Source organism: Phyllostomus hastatus, unplaced genomic scaffold (assembly GCF_019186645.2).
Source record: "Phyllostomus hastatus isolate PE091 unplaced genomic scaffold, TTU_PhHast_1.1 phas_scaffold_21, whole genome shotgun sequence".
Taxonomy (NCBI): domain Eukaryota; kingdom Metazoa; phylum Chordata; class Mammalia; order Chiroptera; family Phyllostomidae; genus Phyllostomus; species Phyllostomus hastatus.
In genome coordinates, this window is record NW_025334017.1 from 23,411,156 (window position 1) to 23,434,893 (window position 23,738).

At 44.7% G+C, this 23,738-nt stretch overlaps 1 protein-coding gene across 4 annotated transcripts in view; it reads right to left on the reverse strand.

The window, feature by feature from the left end:
* The window catches only part of NCALD (neurocalcin delta), a 339,563-nt gene that overhangs the window by 14,996 nt on the left and 300,829 nt on the right, over nt 1-23,738 (reverse strand). For all 4 annotated transcript variants that reach the window (XM_045861406.1, XM_045861404.1, XM_045861408.1 and 1 more), the window contains one exon: nt 2,876-3,272. In XM_045861406.1, coding sequence (XP_045717362.1) covers nt 2,876-3,253 — 378 coding nt within the window. In that variant the 5' untranslated portion in view covers nt 3,254-3,272. The remainder of the gene's footprint in view (nt 1-2,875; nt 3,273-23,738) is intronic.

Sequence of the window (23,738 nt, forward strand, 5' to 3'; positions counted from 1 at the left end):
TTAGCTCCAGGCCCGGAAAAGCAGCAAAATCAGACAAGCGATGCCATGACTGACATCAGAACCAGCTGCGCTGATTAATGACCCCTGCCTTGGTGCCAACCAATCAGTAGAAATCATGACCTTGAAAGGACACACCTTGGAAAGCTGATGAATATTCTACTGAGACTCTCCCCTGAGACGTCCAGATGAATACCCTCAATCCAGAGGATCCAGTGCAGCTGTCTAGGGATCTTGCCTGGGCCTTTCCCCACCCCTTCTCCTGAGGGTGTTTTACTTGCTGCTCTCCTTCTCCTGAGCTCCAAGAGCCCTTCTTTTGCCTCTGCAACTTGATTCCTGGGCCCATTTTCTCTAAGGCTCACTTCTACCTCTGTGACTTTCTAAATCAACTTTCTCTTAGAGTTTGAGTCTTGGCCCTGAATTCTTTCTTAGCCAGAACTCAAGTACTGTGGTTGCTGAACTGATTAAGAAAAATTAAGCAACGATTAAGAAAAATCAGAAAAATGCACCAATATGGGGCACCCTCCCTCACTTTGGGAGAACATGTGGAAACACAATTAGGTAGGGGGCATCAAGAACTGTAGAAATAGCCCTGGCTGGTATAGTTCAGTGGGTTGAGTGCGGGCTGTGAACCAAAGGGTCACAGGTTTGATTCCCAGTTAGGGCACATGCCTGGGTTGCAGGCCAGGTTCCCCGTGAGATGCAACCACACATTGATGTCTCTCTCTCTCTTTCTCCCTCCCTTCCCCTCTCTAAAAAAATAAATAAAAAATAAATCTTTAAAAAAAAATTTAAAAAAGAACTGTAGAAATAAATGCTCATTCCCTTTGGCCCAATAATTGTACTTCTGGGAATTTATTCTAAGGGAATAATCCTAAATATAGAAAAAGTTTCATGCACAAAATTATCTGTTACTTTATTTTTAAAAGTTCCAATATTATGTGTAATAATAAAAACTGGAACAACCTAAATATCAACAATAGGGGAAAATCAAGTATATTAAAGTGTATGACTATAATGCAGCCTTTAAAATATCTCTATTACAAGTTTTTATAACATGAAAAATGCTTGTGTTGCTAAGTGAAATGGTAAGGCACAAAATTCTGTATACACTATGAAATTGGCATTTTTAAATGCATGGAACTAGGACTAGGAAGATATTTGAGAAAATAATTAGTGCTTCTCTTTGTGGGATTATGGAGAATTTTTCCTTTATGTTTTCCTATACTGCCCATGTTTTTACAGTAGACATTATATTTTTCATGCATTTATCCCTGGAGGAGGAGAGAAATCCTTTGTTTTTGTTTAAGATCCCTGTCTCCGAGGGGCTAATTTAACACAACTCGCCACTGGTGGCCCAAGCAGAAAGGAGGGAACCAGTGGCCAATCTTGGAGTGTTTCCTAATACAGGGAGGTCACTTGGATCCCTGAACTGTGTGCGGTTGTCACTCCAACTGCCCATGTGGGTTCAGTCCCACTGGCCCAAGAGCAGACCCCAGGCCTTAGCCACCTGGCTCAATAACAAGTCAGTGTCGTGGGTCTCTTTCTGCCTCTGCCCTTAGTTTCTATGAGCAGGTCACCTTGGTCCTTGGAAAGCAAGTGCCACACATCCACTCTCATCCTCACCAACAGCTGAATCCTTTCTGTCTCCTCACTTACATCCTGCTTCCACCCTTCCAGAGCCTTTTTCCGGCCCCTCCCACCACCCCCATTATCCCAGGGGCTGGAGCCCTAGCTCTGAACCCAGATGTCCTGGGATGAGTGCTGGCTTCTGTGATGAGCCCCCCAGGAAGCCGGATGCCCACTCTCCCAGACCTGCTGTCTACTGCCAGATGCTTCCTATGCGTCTACTCGCCTGCCAAGATGGCGAGCGACCGTCTGCCAACCCTCCCGGTGCCGCACGCCCACCTGGTCCTCCTGATCGCCTGCAGCCGACGCTCTCCTGATCCTCTCCCTGTCTTGGTCTCCTTAGTTTTACCTCTGGGTCCCACTCACTGCTGATGAGTTGTCATTGCCATGACCATAGCTTCTTAAGTTCCTTTTCCACCCTTCCTCTTGGGTCACACAAGGAAAGTGTGGCCAACACCAGGGCCCCTTCTCCTGTCCTGTTCAGAAAATTTACTCTCGGTGAATGACTTCGGGAAATAAGTGGAGTGCCTCACACTGAAATGATGGAGCCCTTGATTTCTGCATTTGTGTCTTTGACTAGATAGACCCTAGACTAGAGATCCCTCTTTTTACTTGAGTCTAATAGTTGTAAATGAATGATGGCGATGATGATGAGTTCTTCTAATGGCTGGTGCTGTGCTAAATATTGAACATGGAGAGTCACAACTAATCTTAAAATAAATCCCTGATATGGGCGGGCACTGTGGGCAGTTCCATTTTACAGATGAGAACACTGAAGCTCACTTAGGTGATCGAGGTCAACGTCACAGAGGTGGTCACTGAAAGAGGCAAGATTTGAACCCAGTGACAGTTTGATCATTAAATATCACTGCAGGAGATGTAACACCAAAGGCAAGTCATTGCAATGAATGAGTGGACAGGCCATTGTGAGCACGACCAACTGAAGACCGCATGTCCATCTACAGGGTGGAAGTTATCACTAAGCCTTGGGTGACTTATGCGAGGCAAGAATGGGGGTCCAGCCTTGTCAGACCTCCTGAGTTTTCAAGAGATCTAAACAATCTGCATTTTCCTGTGCAGTCTCCCTGTTTAGTAACGTGGGTTCCACATTCTCAAAAACACTGGGCAGGCCAAGTCCATGCACAGATGGACCCCCAGTTTGCAACCTTTGCACTAAGCTGTGCTATGCACCTCCCGATTCTTACCGTGACCCGCACGCTTCTCTTTGGGAAGGGCTGGGGCTACGTACCTGCACAATCTCTAGCATTTCTGCCTTGCTGATGTAGCCGTTTCCATCCAGGTCATACATGCTGAAAGCCCATTTCAGCTTCTGCTCCAGCTTGCCCCTCGACGTCACACTCAGGGCTATGATGAATTCTCTAAAGTCTATCGTCCCATCGCCATTGGCATCGAAGGTACGGAAGACGTGCTCTGCAAATTTGGAAGCATCCCCGTAAGGGAAAAAGTTCCCGTAAATTTTCTTAAACTCTTCCATTGACAAATGTCCGCTGGGGCAGTCTCTCAAGAAGCCTTTATACCATTCCTGGATCTCATGTTCAGTAAAGTCTGTGCTTTCCAGCAAGTCCTGCATGACCTCTGGGCGCAACTTGCTGTTCTGTTTTCCCATCCTGGCAGCAAGAATTCAGCTGCAGATAGAAAAGAATGTATATAATTTTTAGACTTGTTCTGAAGAGGCACATTTTATAATCTGCACTTGTTCCTTTGGGAAAAAGAAATGAAGTCTATTTTAGTTCAATAATATTGTCTTGGTTTTCCAAAACTGTAGTCAGTCAAAAAAATGACTGAAAGACAAGATGGCAAATGATACAGAGCAGAAATATCACTGAAAGAGACAGAATGCTAGAGAGAGAGAGAATGTGAGCGGGAGAGAGAGAACTGGCTCCTTAGTTCTGCCTTATCTATTTGCAAGAGGTCATGCCTGGCTTTAAGAACACAGGTTCTAACACTCTGTCCAACTTTGAGAAGGGGAATTAAAGGAGAGAAAGAGAGAAAATCTTTACAAGTAAAGTGCTACTTGGGTACCTGCTGAACATTACAAACAGACATGAGTAAGGAAAATAGAAACCTATCTAATGCCATTAAAGTTACCATGCTAGGTCAGTCATTTGAATTCACAAAGTCAGGTTGCTGTCAGCATAGGGTTTAGATGGAAAAGATGATGCTTCATCAAGTTGTTCATGTCTTACTATAGGGGCTTACGGAATAGGCCAAACTTTCCTTCTTCAAATACAGATTGCTTCATATTTTCTTACTCTAATAGCACACATCCATAGCAAGACAGCAGGACAGCACAGCGGTGCGTGAAGGAAAAGGTCAGAGTCACTTCACATCTCAACACTTAGCGATAACCACTGCCGGCATTTGGGGGTGTGTCCTTCCGTGCTGTTGAACACACACTTATCTAAATACGCTATTAATATGTTTTAATGCATTTACATTAAAAACAAGACTATATGTATATTATCCCTTTATATATTTTGTAAACTTAAGACAGTGTGAAGAATAAAGACAACTTTTATGAGATGGGAAAACACCAGTAGTTACGGTCTTCGCCTTCACACAGCCATTCAACATGTATTGAGGGCCATATACCAGACACATTTCTGGTGCTGTGGATGCAAAGGAAAGTAAGACATGTCCCCTCCTCTGGAAGATGCACCCAGGTGTGTGTGTACAGGGATGGCGGGGGCAGGGAGGGGACGATGTAAGAGACAGGGATGGGTGTGGTGCGGAGAAAGCACACAGAAGAGACACTCAAGCCACATGGGGGCAGTCAGGGAAGCTTTCTTAGGGGAGGTATTATCTGAGCTTAGTTCCCATTTCCAAAGTTTTATAATCGAAGCATGGTCACGGTAAACCCTTTCTTATAAAGAGGCTCTGTATTTATATTTTGCATTTTTCTTATATTAGGAAAAAACCTGAAAGTAACACCTGGAAAGTTATAGAATATATAAAACACAACACATCTCCATTTTAATTATGATTTTCCATTTCCTTTAAGATTTTATGGGTTTTTTTGTACTTATTTGTTTATGTCTGTCTCATTCCCACTGCACAGTTTGCCCCTTGAGACAGAACCTCCACTAGGGTTAGTCTCTCTTAGGCCCACGACAGATAACATTTGGTGATTTAATGAAGGAGGGATACATAATTACAACATGGAAATGTGGAATAATCTCTTTGGAAAAGGCATTTTTTATGATAAAAGGGTGATGTCCTGGCATTCACAATGCTATCTGGCACACTAAAGATATCCAGTAGTTAAATACAAATGGCATATTTCACAGAACTAGAATAATCCAAAAATTTACATGGAACCACAAAAAAACCCAAACAGTCACAGCAATCCTGAGAAGAAGACAAAGTCACAGGTATCATGCTACCTGATATCAAACTATACTACAAGGCCAGAGTAATCAAAACAGCATGGCAATGGCATAAAAGCAGACACACAGATCAATGGAACAGAATAGAAAGCCCAGAAATAAACCCACACCTCTATGATTAGTTGATATTTGACAAAGGAGCCAAGAACATACAATGGAGTAAAAACAGTCCATTCAGTAAACGGTGCTGGGAAAATTGGACAAGTATATGCAAAAAGAAAGGAAGGAAGGAAGGAACAAATGAACAAACGAACGAACTAGACCACCTTCTTATACTGTATATAAGAATAAACTCAAAATAGATTAAAGACTTCAATGTAAGACTCAAAACAATAAAACTCCTAGAAGAAAATATAGGCAGTGAAATCTCAGACATTTCTCGTAACAACATTTTTTTCTGATGTATCTCCTGGAGCAAGGGAAATAAGAGGGAAATAAACAAATGGGACTATATCAAACTAAAAAGGGTTTGCACAGCCAAGGAAACCATCGATAAAAAAAGACAAGATACTGACTGGAAGAAGATACTCACCAATGATACATCTGACAAAGGGTTGACATCCAGAATCTATACAGAACTCACACTACTCAACGCACACAAATACACACACAAAAGAGCAATCCAGTTAAAAGATGAGCAGAGGACCTGAGTAGACATTTCTCTAAAGAGGACATGCGGATGGTCAACAGGCACATGAAAACATGCTCAGTGTCACTAATTGTCAGAGGAATGCACATTAAAACCACAATGAGGCATCACCTCACACCTGTCAAAATCGCTGATCAGTAAACCCACAAATGACAGATGCTGGTGAGGATGTGGAGTAAAGGGAACCCCACTGATGGGAGTGCAGACTGGTGCAGCCACTATGAAAGACGATACGGTAGTTCCTCAAACATTAAAAATGGGACTGCCTTATAACCCAGCAATTCCACTTCTGGGTGTATATGCAAAGAAATCCAGAACAGTGATTCAGAAGAATATATGCAGCGCTGTGTTCCTTACAGCGCTATTTACAACCACCGAGGTGTGGAAGCCACCCAAGTGCCCATCCATAGACAAGCAGATAGAAAAGCGGTGGTACGTATGTAAAGTGGAATGTTACTCAGCCACAAGAAAGCATGAAATGTTAGCATTTGTGACAGCATGCGTGGAAGGAGAAGGTACCATGCTCAGTGAAATAAGTCAGTCAGAGAAAGACAAATACCATACAATTTTACTTATATGTGGAATCTAAGGATCAAAATAAATAAACAAACAAAGTTGAAACAGACTCAGAGAGCAGAAGGATGGTTGCTAGAGGGGAGGAGGAGTTGGGGAACTGGGTGAAATAGTGCCGGGATTAAGAAGTACAAATTCATCTTACAAAATAGTCACAAAGTTGAAAAGTACAGCATAAGGGAATGTGGTTAATAATACTGTGATAACTATGTCTGGTGCCAGGTGCGCGCTGGAAATACCGGGGCTGGGGGACACTTCGTCAAGTATAGCATTGCCTGCATACCCATCTGTTGCTCTCACTAAAAATAAATTTCTAGAGGGCAGCATTTGCATTTCACACTGCTCAAACTTCTTTCGTAATATCCACAGCCCAGGAAATGGCAAGCAATCCTCAGTAACTGCCCAGGTGACTGATTTTGTGTTCGGAGTTCTGCACTGCAGACAGACCCGGCCCCTCCTGCTCCCAGGCCAGCTTCTCCCAGCGGCAGGGAGAAGGGAGCTCCCTTCCCATTAGCAGGACCAACAGCTGCAGGAAGGAGATTCCATTTGGGGGTCCGTCTTTATGCGGAAACAGGCAAACATCATGTTATACAAGCACACAACTCAACTCCAAATGGCGCACAGACAGAATTTATAATGTGAACCTTCCAATAACTTTCACTCCCCTCTTGTGTTCTTTTCTTTCCGAAGAAATAAAAGCCAAGTTAGAGAGGCTGGTTTTTATTAGAATTTTCAAACTGTCATTTAGTTGCTAAGTTGGCAATTTGCCTGAGGCAGGAATTCAGAAACATGAGGTAATACATAATACATGGGCTTACAGAGCTCTGAAACATTTGCTGGAATTTACAAGTAATTTTGTTTTCCTTTCGGGAGGGCGAGTTCTTTGGAATATAGCTCTCTGGTGTAGTGTTCAATCAAATCACCATTATTACACTTTTTATTATACTCTGGTTCTGTGCAAATCACTGTGCGTCTGGCCTTGGGGGAAAACGCCATTTCAATATTTAAATCCACTCTCTTAAAGAATGATTCATTTCCCTAAATGTACAAAACACAGTTTCTTCAAAACTAAACTTAAGCTCCTTTCCCAACGTTTAAAAAGCACTTCTCCTTTATTAGCTGTCTTTGCACTAGAAACAAACGGCCTCAGCATCTTGGCCGAGTCTCCCAAAGAGACTGGTTGGTGCACCGCCCTTTCCCACTGAACAGTAATTAAACCACATGTGCAAGTTCATTAGCACAGAAAGGCCATCACACAAACAAGACAGAAGAGCATGCAGTAAGTTCTTTGGGATACGGGTGTCTGCAATTCAGTCCTGCGTTCGTTTCAGCAGATAATTACACATTCTTTGCATGATATCTGAACTTGTGAAAACCATCTGGGCTTCGTTAGACTGGATGGCAAAAGTATCCGGGGACATATGATAGAGTTTCACTCCCAGGTGGGGGGCTTGGAGGAGACAGAGGCATGCCTGACAATACCTTTTTCTTTTGAAAGGCAGGAATTGCTGCCTGTTTGAGTTGAAGACAGGGGGAAAATATAATGCCAGGGAAATGCCACATTAATTAGCAGTAAAAAAAAAAGTAGTCTGGAGACAAAAGCTGCACCTCAGGTAAAATCTTTTTCATTTGCTCCATTCAGTCGTTAAAACACGTATCTTGTGCCAGCAGAGCATAATGGGGAGAATCTCAGGCCACCTGATAAAACTGCTCGGGTCCAGACTGGCTCTGCTGTTGCCTAGCTCTTGGGTGATTCACTCACCTTCTTGGTGCACCTCAGTTTCCTCATCTTTAAAACGAATTCGGTAGTCTGAATTCATCCCTCACGGATGTGATGTGTGAGTTAAACAAGACAGTCTTGTACGTAAAGCTGCAGCATTGAGTCAGGGCCAGACATGAAAAACAAAAACCACGTCTTCGCCTTGACGGCCTTTCATACATTATTCTACCGAAGCTTCCCAGCAATCCTGTGTGAGAGGCAGGAAGACATTCTCTACTTTATAAGCAAAGAAATGAAAACTCAGAGAGGTTAAGCGACTTGTCTGGAGTCACACAGCTTGTGGATGAGAGAGCCAAATGGTAAGCTCAAATTGTACTTGGCTGTCCACTGGTTTTATCTACCACACCCACCTAGCACCATGGACAAAGGACACCTAGAAATGAAGACAACAGTCCCATAACAAGTCAGAAAGAAGAAGTGATGAGAGAGGAGACAACTTTGCACTGGAACTCATTCATCCCACACATGTGTGCTAAGTGTCTGCTAAGAGTGGGGCACGGCTGAGGCACTGGGGGTTCGGCAGGAAGAAAAAAAAATCCCTGTTCTCATGGAGTTTATGGTCTAAGGCAGCAGACACACAGCAGATAAGATAAATAAGTGAGACAGTAGATGGAAGTGTGCCAAGGAGAAAAGAAGGAAAGGGGTCGGGGAACACCAGGGTGGATGGGTGGATGCTGAAATTTTAATTAAGAAGCCAGGGAAGGGCCCACTAAGAAAGTAATACTTGGGAAAGACCAGAGGAGGTGAAGGCGGTGGCCATGGAGGTGTCTGGGAAAAGGCTACTCCAGGCGGAGGACCAGCGCACGAGAAGGGTCTGAAGAGGAACGTGCTTAGCACGCTCAAGGACGTGGCCGGAGGGGAGGGCGTGAGGATGGGAAGGGGATGAGACCAGGAGAGTGGTGAGAGCAGGTGATGCGGGACCTGGAGGTGACCAGGACTCTGGCTTCCACTCTGAGTGACATGAAGCCCCAGCACAATTTTAGCAGAAAGGTGATACAGGAGAGGTTTATATCCTACAATACCAGGATCTCTCTGGCTGCGACATTGAGAGTAAGCTAAAGAGGGGTGAGGGCAGGGGTGGGGAGACTGGTTAGGGGCCACTGCAGTGATCCAGGCAAGAGACGAGGGTCGCCCGAGCTGGGTGGTAGTGGCAGAGGAGGTGACAGTCGGTTGGGTTCTGGACATAGCTTGCTGGAGTCACCAGGATGGGATGACGATTCAGCGGTAGGGTGTGGAAAGGATCAGCCCAGCATAACTCCGAGGCGCGGGCCTAAGCAACTACCAGGATGAATCTGAGGTTTGCTGAAATGGGAAGAGAGAAGGCGAAGCCAGGCCATGGATGTGGCAAGGCCCACGCGGCTCCCCGGAGTTACCTTTGAAAGACACAAGACAGACGATGTCACTCTGCTTAAAGCTCTACGTGGACATCCTAGCACACACTTCGAACAAAACCCAGACTGCCTCCGGCCCAGCAGGCTCGGTCCGAGTGGGCGCTAGCCATCTCCGAATTCTCTCTCCGCCCCCTTCGCCCAGCCACGCTCGCCTCCTGCACTTCGCCTCTTAAAGGCCTTGGCTTCAGGGCCTTGAAGAATACTTTTAATTGCAAATAGCTTCACCCTTTAGTATATAAATATAGTGTATATTATGTATAGCATATTAATTTTTTTCTGAATCTGTACTGCCTTTCATGAACTACAATGCATGTCTATTCTATTAATATCCACATTCTGCTATTTAGCAATTTGCTCTGATCAGGGTAACATGGAATTTCCCAACTTATTTTGGGTCACATCCACTCTCCCAAAAAATAAATCTGGGGTTAATATTGACCGCAGATGAAAAAGCCAAATATACAAGCAGAGAAGACATCAAACCACCAGCAAAGAGCCATGACCAGGAATTTAAAATATGAGTTAACTTTCTATTTAAAAAGAAGAAAAAAAACGCATAGTTCCTAAAAATGATGCCACAGGGAAAGGAAAGGAAATGGCGACTGGCGAACAGCCTTTCGGGACATCTGGGCACCCTTCTTCATTTTTCGTCTCTGTGGAGAGGATGGTCTGCAGTGTTTCATGTCTGCAATTCCTCAGGAGGTTCCAAAAACTCCAGGAGCTAACTCCTCAGAGCCCAGAGGTAGACTTCCCAGGGAAAAGGCTTCAACTTACCCTGGATGTCCTGGTTAGCTTCAGACGAGAAGTCTCAATGCAAACTGCACTGAGGTCTCCTAAAATGGAATTTACGAGATGCTAGCCTCAAGGTCAAGTTCAGCTACAACCAAGAACACAGAACCCGCAGTAGTTTCAGAATGAGATCAGGACAATTAAAAGTGTTTGCCTGGAGGGAATGTGTAAACTTGTCCGCTAATTTTTAACCGACGGATCGTCTAAATTAGGGAAACATAACTAGGAAAAGCTTCCTGAAATGTAGGGAGGGAAATGATGGCAGTTACAGATGAATGGGAGCAGGCAGTCATTCACAATGACTTGGACATTGGGTCCTTTGGCCATCGGAATTTTACAGGCGGCTAAAATCCAACAGCTTCCTTTCTAGGTCAGTTGTTTTCAATTCTCACTGCGGGGGGCAGGGGGCACAGGGGACAACTAGATAAAAGCCTGAAGAGCACATTGCTTCAGAAATTTCTCATCAAGGAAACTTGCCACCCGGTGGGAGTCTAAAAAAAGACCATATATAGCCCTGGCTGTGTGGCTCAGCTGGTTGGAGCATTGTTCTGTGCTCCGGAGGTCTGTTGGTTCCACTCCAGGTCAGGGCACATACCTAGGTTGCAGGTTCGACCCCCGGTAGAGGCATGTATGGGAGGCAAGTGATTGATGTTTTTCTCTCTCTCCCTTCCTCTCTCTTAAATCAATGGACATATGTCCTCAGGTTGAGGATTGGAAAAAAAAAGAGACCATATATATCAACTGAGATATTTATATATAATGAGCAAATTAGGAAATAAAACACAGTGGTACATAAAAGGAAAAATTAAAATATTAAAGAGGGACCATTGAAGTTATATGACAATTCCAAACTTAGCTTTTTCTTGACCAAAGCCTCTGGGAAGATCAGCTGCTGTACAGAAACCAGACCTATTTCCTACAAGCTCAGCTGGATCAAAAAACGGCTTTGCTGGAATTGCTGGAGTTTGTCACAAAGCCGCTGCCGGCAGGGAAGCCTCCTTCCCTGTGAGGATGGGCATGGGGACCTGCATCTCCTGATTGAGAGGGCACAGCTGTGATTCCGAGCCGCACACCAGGCTTCCCTGCAGAGAGGTGACAGAGTTGCAGATGAGAACTGAACTGGTACGGAACACACAGTGAGCAGGAGGCTCCGGTGGGACAAGCCTGCTCTTCCGTCCGCTCCCCTGTGCCAAGACAAAGCCCAGGAAGCCGGTCTGCCCTCCTCACGGAGAGCAGGGCCCGCCCGGAGCTCCGGGGCCCTCGCCCACAGCGCCTGCGCGTCAGGCTGCAGGTTTTATTTTTCAAAAAAAATAAAATGCAACTACGTAACTGCTAACAAAACACACATTTATGTTAAAAATCTGAATAGAACCCTATCTAACAACAACTCTTCGCACCTCCCCTCAAGATGGGAGGATCATTTTCGGTTTCGCTGATAACCAAAGCACGACATCATTATTGTCTTAAAAAGGAATAAAGGGATGTGGGAACTAGAACGTGAACACCCATGCTCCAACTTGAAAACACTCCAGAGAAGATGACCACTGTTACCAGTTTTCTTTGTGTGTACGTTCCCAGACATTTACACGCATGTACATGAAATCTGTTCGCTCTAAGTGGCATCATACTATACTATGCTGTAATCTTCACTTCATTTAAAAGTATATTGTGGCTGTTCTTCCCTGTTGTACAAATGGATGTATCTCATCCTTTTAAGTTGCAGAATTTTCATTGATTGGACAGACCGTATTGAGTTTGAGCACTGACCTAGTGCCAAGCTGGTAACGTGAGCCTTACAGCCCCTCGGTATTTCATCGCATGAACTTTGTTTAACTAATTTCCCTTGATGGGCTTTTCTCTTATTCCCTGGGCATTCACTTCAGTCCTGGTTTCCCGATTCTTCTGGGAGTATTTATTGCAAAGAAGTTCTTGGTATAGATTACAGATTCTCCCGTACAGATTTTCCAACAAGCCATTTTCCTCTAGGGCAGTGATTTTCAACTGTTTTCATCTCATGGCACACATAAACTATTTACTAAACTACTGCAGCATACCAAAAACCATATTTTATGCCAATCTGACAAAAAATAGGTATAATTTTGATTTATTCACACTGGACAGCTATGATTGTGTTGGCTGTTCTCATTTTTTTCATTTGGCCATCCAAGGGAAAGAAGGTCAGTGCCCCTGGCTAAACAATGTATTGTGTTTTAAAAATTCTTGTGGCCCACCAGTTGAAAATGCACCAGTTGAAAATGGCTGCTCTAGAGCCGTTACACCCTAATCAAGCATTTTGCAGGAGTTTGCACTCCAACTAAGATTAGAATTGAATTGGAATTGGAATTGGATTTGGAATTCCACTCTGTCCCCTCTGGCCTTCCTGTGTTACAGGCATACACACGCAAGTTTGCCACTTGCTACTTCTAGCACCTAGGAGGGCACACCCACCTTGCTCTTGAAAGAGTGCACTATTGTCACCACCTAAGTGCCCCCTCTTTCTTCTCTGCCTGAAGAGATACTTTGCCCAAATAGCATGCCACATCCTCTATTACTTGATCCTCCACTGCTCACTTCTCATGCCCACCCCTTTCCCGGCCACTTCAAGTCTAGCCGGTGGCTGACACCCCCACCACGTCCTCCTACAGTGCTGTCAACTGGAGGTGAGTTTATAGGGTCCTTAAGTAAATGCACAGGGCCATACTAAATGGTCACCCTGCAGACCTGCAGATGCTACGAGACTGTCCCAAAGAAAGAAATCAGTGCAGCCCCTGAAGTAAAGGGCCTCAGATGAAGCGCCCACGTCCCCTCGCCATCGGACATCCTGGCCATCGGGCCACTGCCTCAGAGCTGCTTCTTGGGGCCTCGGGGACAGATGCCAGGTGAGTGCCGGCTGCAGAGAGGGAAAGAGTGGGGAGCTCTGGGGCCCTCAACAGACCCGCAGGGCTGCCACGGGCTGGGACCCTTCCTAGGTTGGCTGACTTCTGTGGAAATTCAATGGCAATAAATGTCTGCTTAGCTAACGGTACTAAATATTCTCTGATTTAGAAGACAAGAATTATTACTTTGGGTTTTGATACAACTGTAAAGCAGAATAGTGAGCTGTCACAGGAGAAGAGCAAACAGATCAGCTGTGTGGGTCCAGGCCTCACCACTTAGCCAGCAGCTGGAGGTACAAGAGCAGCTCAAGTCCCCATTTTTAGACAGTCTCCAGGGGCCACAGATGCATTCAGTTAATTGATACAAGCCCCTCCACAGAGTCTAAGAATAGTTCATAATTTTTTTAGTTACTCAACAAACATGTGTTTAACATCTACTGTTTCCTGGATTCGAATGAATATTTTTATAAAAATAGTATCCTACATGGGACAGGGAAATAAAGGGATTCTGATTGCAGCTTGGGGCATTTTCATTAATGTTTGACTTTCATAATTCCACTGCAGAGTTGGTAGAGGGATATCACATCTTGGTTTTATTCCTTGGATGAGGGGTTTTGAGAAGCTGACTGTCACAACACGGTCCTATCTCTTGTGGTCCCAGGGGAGCGGGATCAGAACCACCCTCCCCACCCCCACCCCATCCATATCTTTGGCTCAGTTACTTCTGGTGTTTGAATGGCTGCTTCTGTTGGAATTAACTGGTCAATCACTCCCTACCCTGGCCAGCATGACTGAAATATTAATATTTGTCCCTCAACCACTCGTACAAATGAAAAGTCCATTAATCGGCTAACAAGGAGAGGCTATAAAGGAACTTCTTTTAACCTCTTGCACCTTTAGTGTCCTCCAGGAAAGTGTGTGGGGAGAGAATTGGACGTTGTAGTTGAGGAACTAAATTGAAGTTCTTCTTGTAGGACCATGTTGTGTGACCTTAGGAAAGTCATCTGAATGAACTGTGTCTCATTCTTCTACAGTGAAATAGGCCCCACAACACCGTTCTCCTGGGCTGTTTGAAGGACTCACTGAGAAGAGGGAATCCCAGTGACTGAGGAGAGTTCACTATCGTGTCTGGCATCTAGAAGGTGCTCAACGAACATCGGCTATTAGTCTGAATGAGATAAGGGTTCAGTTTAGTGGGGTGTTTACAAGATGAGCCCTCCACATCTGGGAGCACTACCCCCTTGCTTTAACGGAGAATTAGAAAGCACAAGAGCAGGAAACTGACAGAGAGAAAGAGAGCAAAGAAAGGAAAAAGAAAGGAAAGAAAGAAAGAGAAGAAGGAAAGAGAGAAAGGAAGGAAAAGAAGGAAAGAGAGAAAGAAAAGGAGGGAAGAGAGAAAGCCAAAGAGCCACTGTGAGCTTCCGGCCAGACTGCACCCTGGGTTCACTTCCCAGATGTGAGAGCATTCGTGTGTTTGCAGGCAGAGAGGACTCCTGCTGGACTCCTGGTTGAGTGTTTTCCCTGCACGAAAGTCATTATTTTACCCTGAAATTAAGCAAATCAGTTTCATTAGAGAAGCAGCTGATAGAGAGCAGGTCACTGTGCTGCTTTCTCTGTGTTTCTTTCTCCAGAGGCTGGGTTGGGGCGGGGTGGCCACCTGGGGGCTGGGCAGAATCAGAGCAGGCTCAGAGAAGCCCCATGGCCAATCAGCCGCCCAGCACTGAGCCTGGCGGGCCGAGAATGGTGTGTTCAGAACAAGCTGGATACCAGCAATAGACACAGGATATCAATGATTGACTGAGTCAATTCTTCCTTACTTGGGGGAACAAATCATTCTTACTTGTTTTATTGTTTTTTTTCTAACCAGTTTTTCATACGAAGGTCAGAGATAAAAAAAAAGGAATACATTTTTTGAAAAATAAAAACAAAACTCTATCAGTGAGGGAAAAAAAATAACCATAGGAAAATCCTTGTCTCTTGACTCCATTTCCCATTGCTGCCACTCCACCTGAACTCAGAAATATTAACTGCTCTCCATGTCTAAGACTCTGCATCTGATCTGGTCATGTGATTTCTCAGAGATCTTCCATGTTCCCCACTGAGGGCAGATTAAAGGCTAAACCTCATGGCCTGGGACCCAGGGCCTTTCAAGGGCACGCCCCAACCTCATAGAAATCACCAAATTCTACCCTGAACTTGCACAAACACTTTTATTGTCGTGCCAGTCCCCACAATGATCCAGTGAAGGGAGCTCATTAAACATAAACATTAAACCCTTTGTCAGCCTTGTAACTATGGCTCTCTCCTTCTCTACCTGTTTATATCTTACCTGGTGTTCAGGTGGAGGGTATGACTTCCTCCATTCAGCTGTTCTCCCTTTTCCAGGTGACCAGTAAGCATATCTCTGGAGTGTTGCTGCTACTTCTCTCTACAGCTCTGAGGAAGATACTAGCATGGGGGAGATGCTCCAGAAATGGCGGCTCCATTCTATTGAGACTATTTCCTATTGACCATAGAAGGTGACACATTGCTTGTGTCCTTTTAAAGGATTTCCATGAAGCAGAGTGCAGCTAAAATATTTACACATATTGGTGTTAGTTGGCAATTGTTCAGCAAGTAGTAACCAAAGTTAATGCCTACGGACTTCTGTTCAGTGAGTTTTCCTTCTACTGCGAATATCTGGGGAACTGAGGGGTTTTTTTGTTTTTGTTTTGTTTTTTTTTGCGCAGTTTTTTTTTGTGTGTAGGGTCAAAGTTTATAAGACATGGTATTAGTATTGGTTTTTTTCTTATATTGTTCTTCCGAGGAAACAAACTAGTCTCAGGATTTTTTTTTTTTTTTGATGCTGGTACAGTCACAACCATCTGGCTAAGGAAAAGAAAAAGTCCCCCAGAATGCATCAGCAAGCACGATTTGGAGTGGATCTGTGTGCACAGGAGAGGTAATAAAGGACGGTGGCTAAGGTCATGGGTGCTGGAACCAGAGGGCCCTGGTACCCAATCCCGGCTCCAAGACCTACTAGTTGGATGACCCCTAGGAACTTAGGATCCTCCATGCATCAGTTTTCTCACGAGAAAAGTGGGGTTTTTTCAGGATCAGGTAAGATAATGCGACAGAGGTTGGCAGAGTGAGCACTCAGCGGTATCTTCATCATTGCCATCCTGTTGCCTCTTTGGCCATGTATCCTATCATCTTCAAGTCTTTTCTCTCTACTTCAGCTTCCCAGGTCTCCTTTCTCAAACTCACTGGGCATGTTCCCTTCTTCGGACCTCGCTCATGCTGTTCCCTCTGCCTCAGATGTCTCTGTTCCCTCATATCCTCACGGCTCAAATCCTCCCTACCCCGCACTCTCACGTTCTCACGACTCACGCATGACTCAGTCCTTCAGATCTACTCCAATGTCGCCTTCTCAGTGCCTCCTCTCCTCATTCCCCAGTAAAAACTTGAACTTCTGATCCTCCTTCACTACTGTATTGATTGCCTTAATGCTTACAACTTTTAATATATTATCAACTTTATTTTATTTATTGTCCGTCTTCCTCCCTAAAATAGAGGCTGCTTGAGGTCACAGATTTTGGCCCGTTTTGCTCATCGGTCTAACCTCAGTGCCTAGAATGAGGCCTTAAACATAATAGTTCCTCAATACAAATCTGTTGATTGAATGAATGCATGGTTAAATTTAGTTTGGTCTCAATTCTAATTCAATCTATTTTCCCTTTGCTCCTGATCTCTCCATACAGATTATAAAAGTTTTAAGTAAAACAGAGGACACTGAATTTGGAATCATGTACACCTTATCTTTAAACTCACTCATCCTTACTACTAATATTTACAGAACTCCAAGTGTCTGCCAGGCACTGTACCAGCTGCCCGATGCCACAAGTTGAAAGAAAGTACAGTCTCTTCTTGCATGGGTTTAGAGGGCTTTCCCATATGCTACCCTTTCAGCAGATCCCTGACATATGGTGAGAAAAGAAGCAGCAAGATTAATTACTGAAACTGAGGGTGAAGATTTAAGGGTTTTCCCAAGGTCACATGGCTGACAAGTTTTAAAGGTGGAAGTAGAACACAGATCTTGGAAATCCATCCACTAAGCAGGACACCCAATAGTACAAAACAGAGCAAGAGCTCAGGGAGGATGCAGCCAGGTGCTGGGGCACGTGCTTATGTTTGTGTGCTGAAGGAAAAGACTTCCTGTCCAGCTATTCACATTCTGGCTACTATTTCCATTCCTGATAAGAGAAAGTAAAATGGAAGCTTAATCTTAAGAGGGAAGGTAAACATAGAGCCACAAAATGCAGAAGGTCCAAACAAAGGATGCCCCCCGCCTCTGAAACAGATGGGGTGCAGCTCTGTGGGCAGGTTTTGTGTCCAGCTGAGCAAAGCACCTCCCTGACTAGACAGCGTGTGCCCGGGGCGTTTACTCTGTTAGGTGCTGTGCACCCACCACCCCTGCCCAGCAGTAACCACCTGGCACTTTTCCTACTCCCCCTACCTTCTGATGGGGTGGCTCACTTCTACTGAGCTACCTCATTTTCTCAAATCCCTGCATCACAACATTGTAAAATATACTGTAGAACTGACATAAAAAATAAATGTTCCCCCAATATTCTAAAGTTGTCCAAAAATGCTTGTGGCATTTTCCTGATATGTCATTACCTGGGGTAGAGTCAGTGGGGGCAATAGCATAGGCAGAACCTCAGCCCTGTTAGTGGGACAAGGACAAGCAGAGGAGGCATCCTGCCCCCTACAGTACGTCCCTGCACACACACACACAGGAGCCCGCTTCAGGGTTCCCAGGACGCACTTCAGGGTCCCCACGCTGCTGAACCACAAAATGCACCGACTTCGTTAGAAGAGATGCAAAGAACATCAGATTCTGCCTTTTCCTGATTAATGTGATTCTGGCCTTTTTATTTAATCTTTCAACACCAAACAACTCATTCATACACACAGTTTGGTAGCTATGGTGTCAGCAAAGACAGCCACGGTGTGGCGCTGCAGAGATGAACTAAGGAGAGCACATTTTGGGCTACGCATTGTCACGTGAAACGGGTAGACGCCTTCAGTTTTTGAAACAGGCCCACAGCGTGTACTCAGAGGCGCCACCATAATGATGCTGCAAATGGCTAGAGCTGCCCACCTGGAACGTTCTCACTGGTGACTAACCCCCAGACTGCAACATGCTTACTCCTACATTAAAACCTGGACTGGATGGTTGGGGTTGGAACAAAAAGGATTTAGTTAAAACTAATAAAAATCTGAAATGTATCCAAATTATTTTTACTGAAGGAGAGAGAAACTAAGGAGGAGTGTTATTTTATGTTAACTATTCTATTGGAGCGATGGCAAAGATAAGGCTGCCAGCACTTCTCTTTCCCTTCATTCATGAATTATGATGTGTGACAATGTGTGAAGTAACACAGAACATTACTGCAATCCTCTGAGTCAATCATTTGTTCTTTTAAGAGCTGCATTTTCCATTATTAGGAAATTATGCAAAAATAGAATTTGATTATATTCACACAGAAAGTGATAATACAAGAACAACAGAAGCCTAATAAAGGTCCTAGAATTAACACACTTCAATAATCAAAATGGAGTTGAATCCATTTTTTCATGGAAACCAAAAGTGAAAGTTTTAAATCTGAATTTTAATAGTGGTACGCATATAGTTTACATTATTTCTTTCCTTTAAATTATGAAGACTTTACTTGTACATAGAAAGACATATTTTTTAAAAAGATTTTATTTATTTATTTTTAGAGAGGGAAGGGAAGGAGGTAGAGAGAGAGAGAGAAACATCAATGTGTAGTTGCTGGGGGTCATGGCCTGCAACCCAGCCATGTGCCCTGACTGGGAATTGAACCTGCGACACTTTGGTTCACAGCCCACGCTCAAGAGCTCAATCCACTGAGCTACACCAGCCAGGGGCTGAAAGACATATTTTTAACTCTTTAAATTTATCCCAAACAGATCAAATATGGGATTGAAAAGTTAAAATGCACATGAGACCTAGATTGCAACTGTGAGCTATGCACTATAATATGCAGGAGAAGCCTGGAGTAGTATCTTTATTCAAGGACACCCCAGGTCCTTTTGAAGTATTCCACAAGAATTTCCCGAAAACGAGTTGTGTGTCCAGGACTGTTTGAGAAGCCCCAGTGGATTCCTATTCTATGGGGCAGAAGGGAGGGGACAGTGGTTGGCTGGGAAAGCGGAGAGGCTACTGTTTCACATCAGAGACATGGTCTCTGTGCTGAAGGAGCATAATCTAGACAAAGTGATAACATCAGTCCTGAAACGACGAGGGGAGGGTTTTCACTATGAGATTTGGTGAAGGCGTAGTTAGAATGGTTGGGTTTTGCCTATATCCCGACGTGTGTAAAAGGAGACTTGAACTTGGGGTGGTGGCCACACAATACAGTAAATAGGTGAACTGTCCACTGGGAGCCCATATAATTTATTAACAAATGTCACCTCAATAAATTCAATGTTTAAAAAACACAAAGGTGGCTTTATGGTTCCTTGACATGGGAACAGGACAGTGCATGCAGGTGGGCACAAAGAGATAGTGATGCTTTTCTCCTGAACCTTCCTTGCCCCCCATTCCTCAGAGTCCCTCAAATAACACGGAGCTGTGACACCACAAATTCCGAGGCTCTTTTCATTAGTCACAGACACCAGAAGAAACAGGACAGCAAACTAATCTGTTTGTAGATTTATGAGAACATCGTAAATCTACAATATGAGATTAGAATTATAAAAAGGCCCCGAGGCTGAAGCTTGCAGTGAAGCGCTGCGTGAAGCATCTCCCAACCAAGTTTTGTGGGGAACGTGCTCCTCTGTCTTTGGGTGGGGACTGAAAACGAGGCCAACGAAGATCCCCCAGCACTCAGAGTGACAGCAGGAAGTGGGAGAGCATCCCTCCGGCCAAGGTGACACATGAGAAATCACAGAGGTGGCTCGGAGTGTGTGTCCTTACTTAACTCTTGAGAGAAGGAAAACACTGGCACACAGAGTTCACTGACTTGGGAGCAGGACCCCCTGTGCCTCTCAAAGAGAATACAATTCTCTGGCGTTAGGACCAAAGACCAAACAAGGCCCAGTTCCCCAGGCTATCACCCCACTTCCATTCTTCTTTCTCCCCTCTCAGCTCCCACCACCCTTGGCATTCAGGGTCCTCAGATTCTCCCCAGGGACGCCAGCCCGCCTCCCACTCCTCCATTCAACCTTCTCTCTGCCGTCTTCATCCCACTGGGGCTCGCCCGTTGGAGGAAGCATCGAAGAGCCGTGAGTAGCTCGGTCTCTTAGGACGGGCGTAGGTGGGAACCCCAGCTCTGCCTTGCCAGCAGAATACCCCTCAACAACACCTTTTCCCAAAGCAAAAAAGTCACTTCTTGAAAACAGGGCATTGTGGACATCTCCATGTCCAAAGACAATCAAGGCTTTACACTGGGTGGTTTTCCTAGTCAAAGAAATAGCCCCAACGCAGTAGAGAAATCTCCATCTCCAGCAAGACAGACACAGTTCATGGAATTTTTTGTAAAGCTTCTCCCTATCAAGGTTTAAAAATCTTAGAGTTGGAGTTTCAAGCTGGGTTGGGATCCCGTTTCACTATTTGTTTATCTACCACTTATCTTCACGGCCAAGGTTAAGCTAGTCAGGAAACAACCTATGAGAATATCTACTAACCCTGTGCCCCTACTGCGGTAGCAGGACACAGCAGTGCTTCCTGGCCTCGAGTACCTCCTGGCACAGCAGAAGATGACACTATCCATGCAGCACCCTGGGGCAGGCGAATGTGGGTGCCAGAGGCTCTGGGGGCCCAAGTGGTCCTGTCACCCAGAAGGCCAAGGGACTGATAGACACCACCCCATTCACAAGGCCCTACACCTCTGTGAGAAATCCTGACTTAAAAGACTAAAATAAAATTTAGTAATTGTAGAAGACAGAAAAATCTCACGACTCTGTTATGAATGCCCCACCACTGATTCAGAATGACTCAACTGCTTTCCTTCCGATTACCCCTGCTTTACCGTGTTAGCGGGTCCTCCCCACGGAACAAAGTGCACAGAAACCCCACCTGTGGCACGCACGCGTGGTGCTCCGGCACACAGTAGCTTCAGCTATGCAGAAATAAGCTCTAAGATTTGGGCACTGAAATTCCGAGTAAGAAAATCGGTCAACAGAATCTTTTCATCCCCAGCCTCACTGATACTGTGTCAAATTTTCTTTCCATCTACAAAATTGGGTACACTGAAATCAGACTCCCTACCCCCATGGACTGGCTAGAGTTAATTAGAATCTTTTCTCCATAGGACCCAGTTAAAATAACACCTTTGGGAGGGAAGATTTAATTACAAAGTGAAGTCCCAATGTAGTTAGTGAGTAGGTGCTGTGTCCAGAAGTCCGTTCTTTCCTTGCTCTTTGGTGTTATCACAATCACCTGCCGTGCGATGAGTCTCTAACGCATCTGAGGGCCTCTCTGTCCCTAAGTCCGTGATCACTCCCTCTCATCATAGGTCACGTGCCAGCCAGGTGCTCGATGTTTTCCACACGTCGTCTCATTTAATCCCTGTAACAGCCCTAGAAGTGAACTGCACCTCCCCCATTTCACAGATGAGGGCACTGAGGTTGAGGGAGATGAAACGATTTCTCCAAGACCAGGCAGATAGTACGTGGAGGCGCTAGATTAGAATCCAGCTGCACCAGACTCCAAACACCTGTTACCACGATGCAGCTCAGCATCACAGTTAAAGACAGGCGGCTGAAAATGAAGACCCCACTTGTGTAATGCTTCACAGCTTTACAAAGCACTTTCACATTCATTATCTTCTTTAATTGTCCACAACAACTCTGCGAACTGGTTATCCCCACTTTGTAGTGAGGAAAGTAAGGCTCAGAGAGGGGAAGTCATGGAGCAAAACATGCAGAGGAACTTCAGGCCTTCTGTGTAAAGACGAAATTCAGAAGCACCAACATGCAGTGAGGTTACCTGATGATAAGTAATAAACACAGACTTTGAGGTCAAAGATTTGAATTTGAGTTCCTGTCCTGTCACTTGCTAGTTAAGTGACCCAGAGCAAGTCACTTAACCTGCCGTGCCTCAGTTTTGCATATGCAAAATATGCATGACAATAATACCTTACAAAGTACGGACCCGATTAGGTACTGCATGTGACAGTAGTGTGTACGTCATCCAGTGCAGTACGAATTCACGTGTCTGCTGCCCGAAAGTAGAGCATTCCTATGAGACCCTTCATAAGCTGAAATGATGTAAAGCAAAGACGCAATTACCACTAATTTGCATGGAAACATTTTTAAGCATCCCTAGACTCCCAAAACCACCTACAAAATTATGCCAAATCACACATACAATGTAAAATAACACTAACATCTAGTTAAAGCAGGGCCATCCTGTCTGCTCGGGGTGCTCGCTGCCTGCAGAACAGCTCACTGCAAAACAAACGCTAAACACTGTCTTCATTTTTTGCCTTTTTTTGGTTAAGTGAAAATCATCTTTGGATTTCTTTTGGTTAGAAAAAACAGGTATAATGTAGGTACATATTTCATAAAAGCTGTGGCATATTGTGAACTTTCAAAGAGTGAGGGATACTTTTATTATTCACTAGTGTGTTTATTATTAAAGTGTTAATAATAGGAAGGGCAATAATAATAAAAGTTGTGATGTATGTATGTTAGTGTTATTTCAGGTTCATTTCAATCTCTGTAAGATGCAAACATAGGAGCAGATGCAAGGCAGACCTTCATAACAGCTCAGGCTGACTCAGATTCTTGCGATGAGATTTGAAATTCAGGTCTTCACATGCAAAGCATTGTATTTTTCCTGAACTTTTGCCAGAAGGACATCCTTGTCCTCTTTTCATCCACCAAAAAACCAATACCCGAGTTGTCATCACCATATGCCTCCCTAATGCGGGTTTCACAATCCACCACATTTACCGGTATGTCTTTGATATCATTTAATTAGATAAATCTTTGAACAGAAATAACGATTACCTTGTAGTTAGCTAAGGATTCCTTTCTCACTTGGCCTTCCGTAATATCCCACCAAAAAGATGTCTAAATACTGTGACACGCTGAGGGAAATGCAGCCTGGGTCTGGAAGGGCTGCCCTCGCTCCTGTGGGTGTTAAAGGGAGGGAGACCTGGTTGAGGACAAATACGGGCTGAGGAACAGACATGACCCAGTCATGTCACTCTAACACGGCACTCAAAGTAGCCAACGCCACAACATCTGATTACAGTGGCCTCAACGGGGTCACACAAGAAGCCCACTGCTGAAAGTCAGTGTCACATGTGGTATGGGAGGCACACGCCAGCAGAGCCGTGATGTGGTCCTGGCGTCTCCTCCTCCTCCCTGTTGTATTTTGGGCAAATTCCGATTAGTCTAAGCCAATGATGGTGGTTGTATTCCCCTTGGATGGAATTGACTGGGGAAGGCTTCAGCCTCAATTCTGGCCAATGAAACATAAAATAAAAGTTACTAGAGGCCTTTGGGGAGAGGAAAAGAAACAGCCTTCTTCCACAGTTTGATGTCGTGGCTGAACCCGCCATGGTCCTTGCGACCACAAAACATTAGGATAAAGTGATGCTGAGTGTGTGAGAGAAGATAGGAAGACCC